Source organism: Sinocyclocheilus grahami, unplaced genomic scaffold, assembly GCF_001515645.1.
Source record: "Sinocyclocheilus grahami isolate Dianchi unplaced genomic scaffold, SAMN03320097.WGS_v1.1 scaffold176.1, whole genome shotgun sequence".
In the NCBI taxonomy this organism is placed as follows: domain Eukaryota; kingdom Metazoa; phylum Chordata; class Actinopteri; order Cypriniformes; family Cyprinidae; genus Sinocyclocheilus; species Sinocyclocheilus grahami.
Window position 1 is genome coordinate 2,821,241 of NW_015505355.1, and position 15,519 is coordinate 2,836,759.

The 15,519-nt window shown below is 37.3% G+C and overlaps 1 protein-coding gene across 1 annotated transcript in view; it reads right to left on the reverse strand.

Moving 5' to 3' along the window:
• The window catches only part of LOC107593846 (low-density lipoprotein receptor-related protein 8-like), a 109,365-nt gene that overhangs the window by 1,803 nt on the left and 92,043 nt on the right, over nt 1-15,519 (reverse strand). Inside the window, exons 8-14 of the mRNA XM_016283725.1 lie at nt 14,032-14,272; nt 11,503-11,621; nt 11,206-11,345; nt 6,783-6,924; nt 6,286-6,438; nt 4,685-4,933; nt 1,664-1,732 (exon numbers count right to left, since the gene is read on the reverse strand). Of these exons, the coding sequence (XP_016139211.1) occupies nt 1,664-1,732; nt 4,685-4,933; nt 6,286-6,438; nt 6,783-6,924; nt 11,206-11,345; nt 11,503-11,621; nt 14,032-14,272 (1,113 nt within the window). The remainder of the gene's footprint in view (nt 1-1,663; nt 1,733-4,684; nt 4,934-6,285; nt 6,439-6,782; nt 6,925-11,205; nt 11,346-11,502; nt 11,622-14,031; nt 14,273-15,519) is intronic.

Genomic DNA, 15,519 nt, shown 5'->3' on the forward strand with positions numbered 1-15,519 from the left:
CATGCATCCCTAATAGATAGATAGACAGAGAATGGAATGGGGAGGCAAACAAGTGTAGAATTAAAGGAAGTGTTCACACAAAAATAACAATTTTGTCCTTTACTTACCCTTAGGTTGTTTTAAACTCTTCCGTGGAACAAAAAATGAGAAGTTTAGTGTAATGTTCATGCTGCCCTATTACTCACACAAAACCATGGATCGCAGAATGGACCAAAAGAAAGGGGTTGGGGGGTTGGAAACAGAAACAGTACTAATAATACTAGTTAGATGCCAGGTATATTATGAATTTTTTTAAGCTAGGACTCTGGATAATTGATTTTTAGAACAGAGGTCACGGTTCTCCTACGATTCTGAAAACAAAACACTGACAACCAAACAAAATAATATGAGGTTCTGACAATTTTTTTTATTTAATGTTATGAGTCTATTTATAAATGTCTAAAATGGTATAAATTACTCTATTTAAAAATATGTATTATTTTAAATGAATTCACTATGTAAAATATCATTTTAAAAAATAAGTTTCGTCCAGAGTTTTTGATTCAGACATCAAATATTTTAACAGTCACTGGTCACCAACTGGCATAATGTAACATATACAATCTTTATTTAGTTCCAACTATTCCTTTTGATCGCGACTGCCGCAACAGAGTCTATATCCAAACTATGAACTTTTATCTCAATAAGCTACTTTTGTTATTATTTAATGTTTGCAACACAGAAATGTAGCCTAGCCTGCTGTGTAGACTGTTTGTGAAGCTGTTTCAAACATGAAGCTTACATGCTTTAAATATTCTGATATGATTTCAAAGGTTTAATAGACAGAATCATTTAGGAATAAGATCGCGTGTTTGAACCGAGATCTCGATCTTGAATAATTGTGCATACATATCAGCCTATAGCCTACAAATTTTCAAATGTCATATTTGTACCAGACCTCAGGAGTAGCCCCTGCTTTCGCCACCCAAGCATAAAACTATTACATAGCTTCAGAAGATTTGAAGTTTAGTGCATGAGTCAGATGAGACAGATCACTTTTATGGTGCTTTTTTTGTTATTTTTAGGCTCCTGTAGACTTCAGGTGCGGAAAAGAGCAGCATGAACATTCTATCTAACATCTCCTTTTGTGTTCCACAGAAGTCAGTCAGTCATACTGATTTGAAACTGGGTGAGTAAATATCAGAATTGTTATTGGTGAACTGCTCCTTTAAATTGGCTAGAAAAAGAGAACATGAGAATAGCAAATTGAAACAGAGCAAAGAGGGTTGATAGGGAATGAGGAATAAGGAAGAAGGGCAAAAACTCCATACAAACAAACTCAAAGATATCAATCAGAGGAAATTATTATATGGCTCTCAGAAATCTTTGAATGCTGATAAAAACCTAACCTAATAAAAATCAAATGAATCAAAATGCAGCAGGCTCTGCAATGCAGCAGGCTTGATTTTAGTCTGTTTTGTTGTATTACCAAGGGAATTTCTTTCTTGACTCACGAACACAATAAAGTAGAATGAATCTAAATTCATGCAGACAGCACACACACAAACTGCATCTCCATACAGCTGAGTCTGCTGCCCCAGCCTTGTAGTTAGAGCATCGGTGAGCAACACTGGTGTCAAAATGCACTCAAAATAGCACAGAGCAGGACCCCAGATGTACATACCTATGGGAATTACAACTCCAAGCACTGCCACTGTCAGATTACGGCCAAGGAGAAACAACTCATTGCCAGCTGGGGGAAAATGAAAGACACCTTCAGATACACAGTCACATTTGTTTAACATGTCAAGTCAAACATGTTGATGTAGCTGACTGACCCTTCACTAAGCCAACCAAAACAGTGACCAGTTGCAGCTTAGTGACTATTGCTAGCGTTAGCGCAAGCTTTCAGGCTTTCTCAGTATGACCAAATGGATAAAATGCTTGAAGGGAGGAGTAAAAGAGCATTCCAGTATAGGAACACTGTAGAAAACACTGTACAACATTTTAAATCAACGTTTTAAAATCCTGGCGAACTTTTGAAGCAAAGCCACATGAATTACCTACATGAGTTGTTTATATGTTTAATCTTTATCTTTATGCATTTCTGATAGACAGCATTGTTACTATCACAAATTGTTGAATTGTTAAATTCACACATTTCACACGTTTTTACATTTGTATCACCTCTGCTATCATATAATGTTATTTCAGTTTAATTGAGATACTGGTATAGTTGTGCTAATATTTAGATGTAGTTTTTAAAACTCTTTGTAAAAATCTGTCAGTTTTGTAGTGAAATACAAATGTATAAGTGTGGCTATTAGGGATGGGAAGATTCCCCATTTCGCTCGGTGCATCGGCATAAAAAGTTAACGATGCGATGCATCGGTTTAAAAAGTGTGTATCGGCTACAAGTCGGCATTTGTATCGCAATGCATCGTTTCTAACATATTTGCATCAGTAAAAAACAATTTATTTATATATAATTTACTAGTGTATGCACTATACTTTTATTATTTAGAAAGTGACCAATAATCTGGGATCTATGCATTTGTTTGTCAAGCGCGTTCTCTCATCACTGCTGCTGCGTGAATATGACCCATCACAACACTACGGAGACCCAAGAAAAAAAACTGTGATTAAAGTCCAAAACCTGACTTGAAATAACCTAACAAATAAATTGGGGCTAAAGCATTTACATAAACGACAAATTAAGTTCACACAATCTCACATTTTTAATCTGTAAATGTTAGAAAGTCATGCAAATATATCCATTTTGCTGTCAGGAATGGGCGAGGCTTACGCGAGTGAACGAGCGCAGCTGTGCGCATGCGTGCTAAACAGACGGCGCGCAATCGAATAGGAGCGCAATAATTCTGAGTAAAATATACATTGTGCTAAAATATTGGTTGCTGGACATTAAATGTGCCTTTTGTAGAATTTTAAACCTTCATATAAGTGTATTTTTATGATAGCAGTAGGTAACTGTAAAGAGACTATTGTAATGGGTAAATCAAATGTAAGCTAGTTCAGTACTAATTACTAAGCTCAAATCAGTTAATGTGTGTTTCTTATAGCAGTTTAGAAGTCATTTTCTTTATTATTTATTTTAATTTTAATTCAGTGATTTTAACTTTTAATTTAGTTATTTTAATGCTTTAAAGAGCTATTTTAGATTGTAATGTTCTAATGTTCTGCTATCTGTTCTGCAAAGGTACAGCTGTCATAAAACCAGAGAGAGCCTTTCTGCTTGGCTAGAAACTAAAAAAAAAGTCAAATAATAGTGTTCCTATTGGTCAGTGTTAGAGGAACTCAGCTTAGTCTGACAGTTAACCTGCTTTAGACCAGGTTAGTTTCCCAGCATGCTTTGCCACAGTGACTTAAGTCGATCTATGTTAAATTTGCTTTATGGAACCAAATCATGTGACAATGAGTCAGACTAACTGAAATAAGCCTGGCTTATTTGGTTAACTTGTTTTATGAAACAGGCCTTGAGGCATTAAAAGTGATCATATTTTTTTCATTGCATCGTATTGTCTCGAATCGCATTGTGTTGAATCGAATCGAATTGAAATCGGATTGCACTGCATCGTAATAGGGGGTGAATCGTATCGCATCGGTAGCTGCTTCATATGTATCTTTAATGCATCGTATCGTTGGCTATGCATTGAGATGCACATCCCTAGTGGCTATTATTTGGTGGCTGGTGCACTACAAATCATGAATGCAGTTGAAGACGTGAAATATTATTTCCAAACATACTGTCAATGAAAGTATATGACGCATGGTATGATTTCTGCTGGTAATCCCACATACAGTATATTCAAATCATTTCCGGTGGCCTAGCAGCTTCTCCCAGTGCTCCCAATCTGAGCCATTTGTACGCTCAATATATTATAACTATACTCTCAAAATATTATAACTTTAATTGCTACGATTTAATACTCGCAAGTTTTACTTTATAATCAAAATATTTTGACTTTATTCTCATAATTTCGACTTTATTCTCAAAATATTTCGACTTTATTTTCATAATTTCGACTTTATTCTCAAAATATTTCGAACTCTATTCTTGAAATATTTTGACTTTATTCTCGTAATTTTTACTTTATTCTTAAACTATTTCAACTTTATTCTTGTATTGCTATGACTTTATTCTCATAATTTTTACTGTTTCTCAAAATATTAAAACTTTAATCTCGTAATCTTAGATTTTTTTTTTTTTGTTTGTTTTTAACGTGGCACTAAAACGCGTCGTAGAATCACTTTTTATTTATTTATAAATTTTTTATCCAAAGATTACTTAAGTCTTTTCTGGATGCATATTAGCCATTTGGAAGCATATTTTCAAAAAATGAAAATAATATCCCGAGGTTGCAAACTCTTTTCTTCATAAAAACGTTATACTGCATGCTGATTAGAAAGGTTGAACAGTAACCAAATCATGCTGATGGCATTTTCTCACTGTGCAAGCTGTTAGCTGGCATTTCTGATTTGCAGTTTTGCACTCAAAGCATTTCACTCCAACCCACATAATAAGTACTTCCACGTAATGAGCATATTTTGCCAAAAACCATTCATGGATATGAGTTCTCTGAAACACTCTGTAAGCTCGTCAGACCTACCAACAGTAACCAGGATGACTTAACAAGGCTTAATTAAGGTTCCTCCTGTGCACGAAAGCACACAGACCCACACTTACAGTGATGAGACAGGTTGCTCAGGCTGTCTGGTGTGGTGCTGGACACTTGTGTAGGGCTGTGCTCTGCTGTAGTATTAGAGGAGATGGCCGGTTCCTCTGGGCTGGAGGTGAGGAGTGATGAGAGAGTGGTTTCAGCCATACTGTCGGACTGAGATGTCACTGCTGCAGGGGACTCTGGTGCCCGGCCAGGCCCTGTCTCATTGGTGATGTTGATGGGGACAGTAGGTGTGACGGCAGTCTCATTTTGAACTGGTGGTATAATGATGGGTAAGAGGTTAGTTATAGGAAAATAAAATAAGCTGCAACAGTGTCTTTACCAAAATCTTCTTTGATGTTTAAAACAAAATTGTTTACAGGACTGGTCAGGACATGGTGTTATTAAGGCTGTTTCACACTGAGCGCAATGAGAAAAAGATAGAGTCGCAGATGAACGGTGCTTTCACACCGAGCGCGAAACGATTGTTCGCCTTCTGCTAATTCACGCCTGCACGCTAGGTGGTGCCGACCAACAATGCATTTTTCCTCAGATATGTATCTCATATATGGATTTAACATCGTCCACTGCTCAATATACAGCATTAAATTAAGATAAACAAAGTTTGGTTCTACACCAGAAACACAAACTATCTATAATGCTTAGAAGAATGCATCCTAAAATATAATTAATTAGAAGTACAATTAGCATCAAGCTACTTTTGAAAATGTAGTTATTAATGTATGCATCATCGAGTGCTAGTAATAACTTTCGATTGTGATCTATAGTTGATTTTGATTTTGCACTCTTTGTATGTTTAATAACGCTACACTGCTAATATTTGTCATAAACATCCTTTATTGCTATAAAAATACCACGACAAAACACATACAGAAAATATATCGTCATAATCATATGTCAATTTGCTTTCATATTTCATGTGTAGAAAAATGTTTCACTCTATTTTTTTTACGGGATATTTTGATTCAGGAGATCAAGAGAGTGAACACGCTGAGACTCATATAAAGACACGTTCACACTACACGCGACACGCAACAAAGAAACACAATCCCATTCATTTCAATGGAGAGCTGGCGATTTCCAGCGACACGAGCGACCGAATGGTTCAGAATGGTCCAGCGACGCGACAAAGTTCAGAATCCTTCAACTTTATGCAAATGAAGAGCGACTTTCGGGAGCGACAGCCAATAGGAAAGAAGACGGTAGAGCTCATGTGATCGTCCTCCTCTCAGCCGTTGATAAACAATGGAAGAAAGTATGCTCTGTTTCTCATTCATTTTTGTTTGTATGTACGGATTTAATTTAGATTTAGATTATATTTAGTCTTTTGCCTTACTGTACTGAAGAAACCTGATTCGCTGTCAAGGCAACCAGTATTGAAAACGCCCTCTAACAACCTCATCGCCAGCCCCTGGCGACATGCAGCGACAAGGGGAAAAAATCGACACACAGGATGGAAAAATAATCCTTGCTTTTTCGCGCCATGAAATATCGCTCCTGATGTGAATAGCCCCATAGGGATCTATTGTTTCGATTTAAAAGCGTCATCGCGCCGAATTTCGCGTTCAGTGTGAAAAGGCCTTTAGGCACAATGTAATGAGCTTACCGGGTACACACTGGCGTGTGTCAGGGCTGAGCTCCTCGCCGTCAGGGCAAGCGCAGGTGTATTTGGGTGAGTGTTCACTGATCTGAGGAGCTCGCAGACACAGGAAGTCACAGCCTCCGTTAGTCACGCCGTTCAGGTTACAGCTATCAGGAGCTACACACACACACAATGATTAATCATCCATCAGTGGAGATGCGTTCACATTCTGTGAGCCACATGGGTCAAACACACTTCATCTTCAGTCTGTGGAGACTGTGGAACTAGGATTAATATTTAACAGCTGTTGACGCTTATTGTCTTCGGTACCAGATTATTAAGTCAAAAAGACTTAGATGCCGATTAAAACAGAAATGGCAAGCGTGATGGATTACAAAAGAAACAAATCCGATAATGGATTTCATAAGGTGGATTAAAAACTTTATGTTGTATGCCATTAGTCAAAATGTCAAAAAAGGACTTGAAATAAATAGAAGTAGCTGAGTTGGAAGTCCACACACCCGCAGGCTGGCTCAGCTCGTGGAAAACCACTATGTCATGAGGGTCATTGAGGTGCTCGGCAAGACTGGTCACATCCTGTCCTGTGAGTCTGTTTGCACTGTAGACGGCCTCCTTCTCACGGTCCGTCCAGTACACGCGATCCTAAGAGACACACAACAGTCAACACAAGACTTTCACATGTCCTTAAGAAAAGAAAACTGCTAGGTGGTTGCTATTGTGTTCTGGGTGGTTTCTAAGGCAGTGCTATTGTGTTCTGGGTGGTTTAAGGGCATTTCTAGGTGGTACTGTAGCTAGGGAGTCTTAGGTGGTTTCTATGGTGTTGCTACGGTGTTCTGGGTTGTTTTAGGATATTTCTAGGTGGTACTGTAGCTAGGGAGTCTTCGGTGGTTTCTATGGTGTTTCTAAGGTGTTCTGGGTTGTTTTAGGATATTTCTAGGTGGTACTGTAGCTAGGGAGTCTTCGGTGGTTTCTATGGTGTTTCTAAGGTGTTCTGGGTTGTTTTAGGATATTTCTAGGTGGTACTGTAGCTAGGGAGTCTTCGGTGGTTTCTATGGTGTTTCTAAGGTGTTCTGGGTTGTTTTAGGAAATTTCTAGGTGGTACTGTAGCTGTTCTAGGTGGTTGCTAGTGTGTCTTAGTTGGTTTCAATGGTTTTGTTAAGGTGTTCTGGGTGATTTTAGAGCATTTCTAGGTGGTACTGTAGCTAGAGTGTTCTAGGTGGTTGCTAGGGTGTCTTAGATGGTTTCTATGGTTTTGCTAAGGTGTTCTGGGCGGTATTAGGGCATTTCTAGGTGGTGCTGTAGCTAAGGTGTTCAAAGTGGTTGCTAGGGTGTCTTAGGTGGTTTCTATGGTGTTGCTAAGGTGTTCTGGGCGGTTTAGGACTTTTCCTTGGTGATACTGTAGCTAGGGTGTTCTAGGTTATTGCTAGGGTGTTTTATGTGGTTTCTATGGTGTTGTTAGAGTGTTCTAAGTGGTTTTAGGGTATTTCTAAGTGAAACTGTAGGGTGTTGTAGGTAGGTGGTTGCTAGGATGTCTTAGGTGGTTTCTATGGTGTTGCTTGGGTGTTCTGGGTGGTTTTAGGGCATTTCTAGATGATAGCTAGGGTGTTGTGAAGAGTTGCTAGAGGATTGCTAGATGGATTCTATACTGTTATTGGAAGGTTTAGAGTTTTGCTTGGTGATCGCTAGGGTGTCCTGGGATGTTCTACGTCAGGGGTGGCCAACGTCAGTCCTGGAGAGTCATAGTCCTGCAGAGTTTTGCTCCAACCTTGATTAAATCTCAACTACCTATAGCTTTCTAGTAACACTTAGAACTTGATTAGGTGTGTTTGATTAGGGTTGGAACTGAGCTCTGCAGGACTGTGGCTCTCCAGGACTGAGCATTGAGCAAGTGGCACAGTAAAATGTTCAGTGGTCCATATAGTTGCTAGGGCGTTGCTAGGTTTTTGCTAACACATCCTAGGGCATTTCTAGGTGGCTGGGAGGGATAATCTGATTGCTTAAAGAGCACCTATTATGACAAGTCCCGCCCACGAATGGTGACGATCTGCCCTATTAGCATAGATCCCACCCTGAGTTGATTCTCAAAGATGGACCAATACCAACTGTTCGTTATCCAACTAGTGAATCTAACTTTATATTCAGGACCCGCAATTACCTCACTTTATTTTGTTAATGTGTGCAAATCACCTTTCTGAATGTGCTTGATAACTTAGCTCTTAGCTCATAGCTCTGGTCTCTGTGAATAGTCAGAGACAATGCTAACTTTAGCCACATTAGCTGTGCTGCATGCTAACAAGCACATTCAGAAAGGCGATTTGCAAACATTCACATAATATAGAAGTTGGTTCACAAACAGTTGTTATTGATCCATTTTTGAAAATTCTATTCGCTGTGCGACATTCTCCAGTTTTGTTGTTACTGGAGTATCCGAAGCATGAGCTATAAAAGCTCCGCTCTCTTCTGGAAGGGAGTGGGGAACATCAGCTCATTTGCATTTAAAGAGACACACACGCAAACAGTGTGTTTTTGCTCCTACCCAAAAATAGGCATAGTGTAATAAATTATCTGTGGGGTATTTTGAGCTGAAACTTCACAGACACATTCTTGGGACACCCGAGACTTAAATAACATCTTAGTAAAATGGGCATAATATGTCCCCTTTAAAAAGTTATCCTCTCTTCAAAACACATGACTTGAAATATACTATAGCACTGCAGTGGGGGACATGTTTATCATGCTAAAATTGGATATTTCAGGTAATGGGTTTGTCAAAATATTAAAGTACTTAACACAGTACTTCTGTGTACTTCTTACTCAGAAAATGAAGAGGTACAAAGCAAAGCATCTCTTTATCAATCTGCTTGCATCATAGATATTGAAGTTTGCTTGAAACAATGAAAATCAATTCAATAACGAGCATCCTGGGTAAAACAATAACTGCCTATTGCCTAGTCTCTCACAAGCAATTAAGCTGCCAAGAAAAAGTTCCACATTAAAAAGTCCCACATTGTTTTCTGTAGCAGAAGCTCTGTTACTAGGGTGAAATCCACAGCAGGATTCTTTGTCCAGCAAGACCTTTAATTCTGCGGCTGATGTGTAGGTGTGTAAAACTACAGCTCTTCAGCCTTCAGCCCTGCTCTGCTGTGAGAGGAAGTCAATCTTAGATTAGTGTGCTCACCACTACTTGAGCCGTGCTTGTGTGAAAATACTATAATCTTCTTTCTTCCTATCATAACTCTGCCCAGGACCCGTTCCTATGTTACCATGGAGACCGCTCAGCTTAAGCAGCAAAAACAATAAAGGGAATTGTCCCACATAAAATACAATACATCACTGAAGTAGGATGTTGAACATGAATAATTCTGAGCATGTTTCAGTTTTACATTTAAAGAGGCTTCAGAGACAGCTTCAATCAATTTCCACGGTCTTCCACAGCCCATAATAGCCACTCACCTACACACGGCATTTCTATAGATGTTTTAGTGAAAGATAATATATCGCCCAGGGCAACTATATTTCTGATATTTGTCTATTTTGAGACTAGTTGTACCTAATAAGCCTGCTGAGTCAATTAACAGTGAATTAATGGACATCTTTGCTGATCATATGTAATGTGAATGACAATAATTCATTAAGACAATATTTGGACATTTTGAGATGATCAAATTAGTCAGTCCCTCTTGCATCAGTTCCAAAATGTTTAAGTGACTAAATACACTACCATTCAAAAATGTGAAAGAAATTGATACTTCTATTCCACAAGGAATAGAAGGAATACAGTAAAACACTTATATTTCACTTTTATATTTCACAAGTACACTTTTGACCTTTCTATTCAACAAAAAATGTATTACAGTTTAGACAAATAAATATTAATCAGCACAACTTTTTTTAACATTGACAAAATAAGAAATGTTTCTTAAGCAGCAAATCAGCATATTAGAATGATTTCTGAAGAATCGTGGCACTGAAGACTGGAGTAATTCAGCTTTGCATCACAGGAATATTGTAATAATATTTCACAATATTACAGTTTTGCTTGCCTTAGTGAGCATAAGAGACTTTTTTTAAAAATCGTACTGACACCGAACATTTGAATGGTAGTGTACTAGACACACAATCCATTAAAAAGCTCAACCACCAGTAAATATTGTATAAATCTTTCCTTAGATTGCGTTATATAAATATCGGCATTATATTTGCTATCCTGATATTGCTATTTCCTATTGAAAAATCTATATATTTTTAAAGAATTCTAGTTGTTTTATGGTAAAAAATTTGGTTCTATATATATATATATATAAAACGCACCGATATATAGCACCATTGTGCTATGGGTGTCCCAAGTTTAAATCCCACCTCGAGGACCTTTATCCCACTTCCTGTCAGATCTAAACTGTCCTATCATAATAAAGTCAAAAATGCCAAAAATAAATCTTTAAAAAAAAGATTGGTTCTGAGCATTACTACAAATGTAATCTGACCTTAATATGCTTGATATAGCACTTGACTTAAAGCTGTAAGCCTGAAGGAAAAAATAGATCTGGACTACCTCACTGGCCAGAGTCCTGCAGCTCTGAAAATGCTGCTATATTAATAAATCACAAAGAGAACAGAAGAAAGACTTTAGTGCTAACTCGGCTGTAAGATACTGACCGCACACACACTCTTTTGCATACGCTCCAGTCGACCCAGTCTGTGTGTGAGCGATAGGACCAGAGCTTCTCAGCAGTGTGAGTGGGAGTTACTATTAAGTGCTGGACTGCTTTGGGCAGCAGTTAAATTCACAGTAATGAACTGATAAATACACACAAACAGACTAGCTGGTGTTAACCGCATGCATGTAAACACATACACATTGAGTTTATAAAGAAATAGAAGAAACTGAGACACACAGGTACAGTATTTAGGAGGCTCACTCACTTCGAACACAGCGAGGGCATACGGATGGCCGAGTCTCTCGCTGGAGGACAGGATGACTCTGCGATGTGCCCCGTTTAAATCCACGCTGCAGATCAGGTGCAGTTTTGAGTCCACCCAATATAAGCGCTTACCAACCACATCTGCATTCAGAGACACAACACTGCAGTCAAACAGTTCAGCCTTACTGATTCATAAAGAGTGCATAAAGCTCAACCGTTTTAGACTTTTTACAAGCCCGTCTCTACCTCTTTCCATAGAGCATAAATAACAGAAGGGAATAACCATTATAATTCCTACCGAGTGTGATTCCATTGGGCCACTCGATGTCCTCAGACACCAGCACCTGCCGATCTACACCATTCATGCCAGCCTTCTCGATCCTGGCCCTGGTGCCCCAGTCAGACCAGTACATGAACCTGTGAAAGCAAAGTTTAAACTTCCATGTAACACAAAACCTGGATCTGTATTTTTTTTAAATACATTAAAAATGCAATTCATACATACATGACCTGAATACACCTACAGCTACCATTTCTAAAAATTATAAAAACTAAAATTGATTTTGATATTTTTGATTTTGTATTGAAAATGTCAGGGTGGTACAACTGTCCTGATGACAAAAAAGAGAAAAGCTGCATGAAAATAATGTAATTCTTGTAAATATTAGTATCATAGCCATATTAAAGTCATGCAGAAAAATCATGAAAGAGGAAATTATGTGAAAGTAAGTATTTTACAATCAGATCATTTAAAGGGGTCATATGATGCGATTTCATTTTTTCCTTTCTCTTTGGAGTGTTACAAGCTCTTGGTGCATAAAGAAGATCTGTAAATTTGCAAAGACTAAAGTCTCAAATCCAAAGAGATATTCTTTATAAAAGTTACAAACGCGAGTTTTGAGCAGTGTAGAGTAACACTTGTTGTTTGTCATTTCTCCGATCACAAATGCAGACAGAGTTTTATGTTTACGCAGCACGATGCAATGCAACGTAACGCGTAAAAAGACATTATAAGTCATTATAATCAGTAATTATGTCCCCACTGGATGCAACAAATGCCTCGTTTGTAATGGGTTTTAATGTTTTTGTGTCGTCGCTCCGGCTGGAACATGCCATCACAATATGGTGAGGGGCGTAACATTTCTGTCTCATACCTGAGGTATTTGGCCAATCACAAAGCACAATGCACAGGATAGTTGGCCAATCACAGCACACCTCGCTTTTTCAGACCGATGAGCTTTGTAAAAATCGACGCGTTTCAAAAAGGCAAGGCATAGAGGAGAAACAATAATGTACAGTATGTGGAAAATAATGGTTTTTTTTACTTTAAACCGCATAAACACATTTCATTGCACCAAATACACAAAATAATGTTCTTTTTAGCAGCATCATATGACCCCTTTAACCCTCAATCGTCATTCAGGACAAATTTAGGCTAAATCTTTCTTTTTTTTTTTTTTAAATAGTTTCCTTAATCGGTTCAAGACTTGGCTACTTTTCATAAGTTTGCCACCTGAACACACACAAAAAAAGAGGACTCGATTCAACAAAGTTAAGTGGTTGAAAAAAAAAAAAAAAAAAAACTCCTTCATTTGTCATTCGTGGGCACCCATAGGAAATGAATGGGAAATACTAAAATTCAAAGCATTTTTTTATTTGTCCAATAAAAATCAATAAATCCAACACAATGCAGATCGAACATACACATAAATGAAGGGGTGAGTCTATACAACATTCAAATATGTGGCAAACACTCACACTCACTCACACACACAAACACACACACCAACACACACAAACGCACAAACCCATTTACAAACCATTTAATGAGCCTATAACACAGCAAGTTTTTTATTTTTTACTTTGTTGAATAAAAACAGTCACTCACACATACAAAACCAAAGAATTAAATGAGCTAATGACTGAGCTTTATGTTTTTTGTTTGTGCCACTCAGCCACTGTGTGTGTCCACGAATGACAAGTTAAGGGCTGCTATACGAAGGATGCTTGAGGGTTAATTTAATAATTTTCAATTGTTTTTATTTATTTTATGTTTTCCATTTTCATTACAATTTTAGCGTAAGTTTTAATTTTATGTGCTTTTGTCGTTTTTATAATTTTTTCTATTTCTATTTATTTGTAATTATTCTGTGTTGCAGTTTTAGCAATTTTAGTACTTTAAAAACTTTATTTCAGTTAGTCGATAAGGCAACATACCTTATTTTTATTATTATTATCATTTTAGTTAACAAAAGCAACACTTAATGTCATGGGGTGTGATTCTCTAAAAACTTAATGATATTGTGAAATGTTAAAGTATGAAAAATGTGAAAATATGTTACCTTTCATTTTATGGATATACATCACATTTTTAGAGTCTACATGTTTTTCAAAACTAGACGAAACTAACATGAATACAAATACACATTTCTAACTTGGAATATTAGTTTTAAACTAGATTTTTAAACTTTCTCTTTTCTACTGTTGAGACTTGCCAATGACAAAGGTCTTAGTTATCTGAAGACCAGAGCAGACCTAAATTACGTATTCAAATAGTTTTGTGCATCAACAAGAGAACCATTTTGTGGCATTCACTATTGTGAGCAAACAACATCATGCTTGAAACCATTTATACGAGCAGTAAGGTTATCTCTATGGTTAAATAGAATTCTAATAACATTTCCTCTGTAATACTCCACAGCCTCCATGTGCATGTCACTGAAAGCATCTCTTATCATCGCAGTGACCTTTAAATGCAGTCTGGCCTTTTGTGGTTTTGTCATTTGGCTGGCAGTGCTGGGATGGGATGTGTCTGATAGCTGCTCACCCTCTCTTTGGATCCACAGCGATGGCCCGTGGTTCGCTCAGATCGGTGCTGATCAGCACGCGTCTCCTGCTGCCATCCGCTGAAGCCACAGAGATGGTTCTGTCGCCCGAGTCGGTCCAGTAGAGGTTGTGCTGGACCCAGTCCAGTGCCAGACCCTCAGGGGAATGCAGATCAGAGTCGATCAGAGTAACGTGTCGAGACGGGTCGCTCGCCTCGTGGATGTAAGCACTGCAGAGACATGCAGACAATTAAGAGGTTCTGCTACTAGACGCCGAGTCCAACAGTCAAACCACACGACTTCAGTTGTGATTGTTTTATAGATAATGATAGAATGAGGAAAAATTATTTGCCCACAAACTGCATCCATTGACACTTATTTTGTAAAACCACTAACAGCCAAAAATACTGTCAATAAATGTAATGTCCACTGATGCGAGCTTGACTAACGTGACCTGCCAGAACTAACGCTACGCTTGATGTATATAGTTAATCCTGAACCTACCCCTAAACCTTACCTTAAACTTATATTGCCAGGACTTTCTTAGGTAAGTACATTGTAAGTGCGAGTAAGTATATATACTGTAAAATAAAGTGCAACCAAAATAATAATATTTATTATATCAGTATTGTAAAAAAAAGATAACAAATGGTACATCACAAAAAATGCATAAAAATATGCATAAATTCTATTCATTAACAGTGCATCATACAATCATGTTACATTTGTTCAAATGTTTATAGCTTTTGTCATTTTTATTTTTATCACATAAATGTGTTTTAAAACAAGGTGTTTTAACTTGTACATTACATTGTGGGGTCTGTAAGATTTTATTTATTTAAAGAAATTAATGCTTTTATTCATAATTGATGCATTAAATTGATCCAAAGTGACAGGTAAGACATTTATTATGTAGAAAAAAATTCTACTTCAAATAAATGCTGTTCTTTTGAACTTGTTACTCATCAAAAAATCCTTTAAAAGTATCACAGTTTACACACACACATAAATAAGCAAGCAACATTTGTAATCAGAAATGTTTCTTGAGAAGAACTCAGCATATCATAATTATTTCTGCCATATAAATTACGATGCACTTTCAGTGGTGCTCCAGCAACTTCTGCAACCTATTTGATTCTGGCAATTTAGCATGTTGCTATGTAGTCGCTAAAATTCCTGAGTGATTTCTTACTGGACCAAGTCAAAAGAGCCACCCCCCACCCCCCAAAAGAAAATATTAATACACCTGTCCTCAATAAACAACATGATTTGATATATCATGAACACTAAGTATGAGTAATAATGAATGAGATATTGCAGAAGACAGAGCTGGGTAGTAATTGATTACATGTAATCAGAATCCAAAAATTAAGTACTTGTAATTAGATTCAATTACATTTTAAAATACTTGTTATCAGACTACAGTTACTTTTAATGAATTTAGGGCTGTCGCGATTCGTCAATTTTATTCGACTATTCGATTTTTAAAA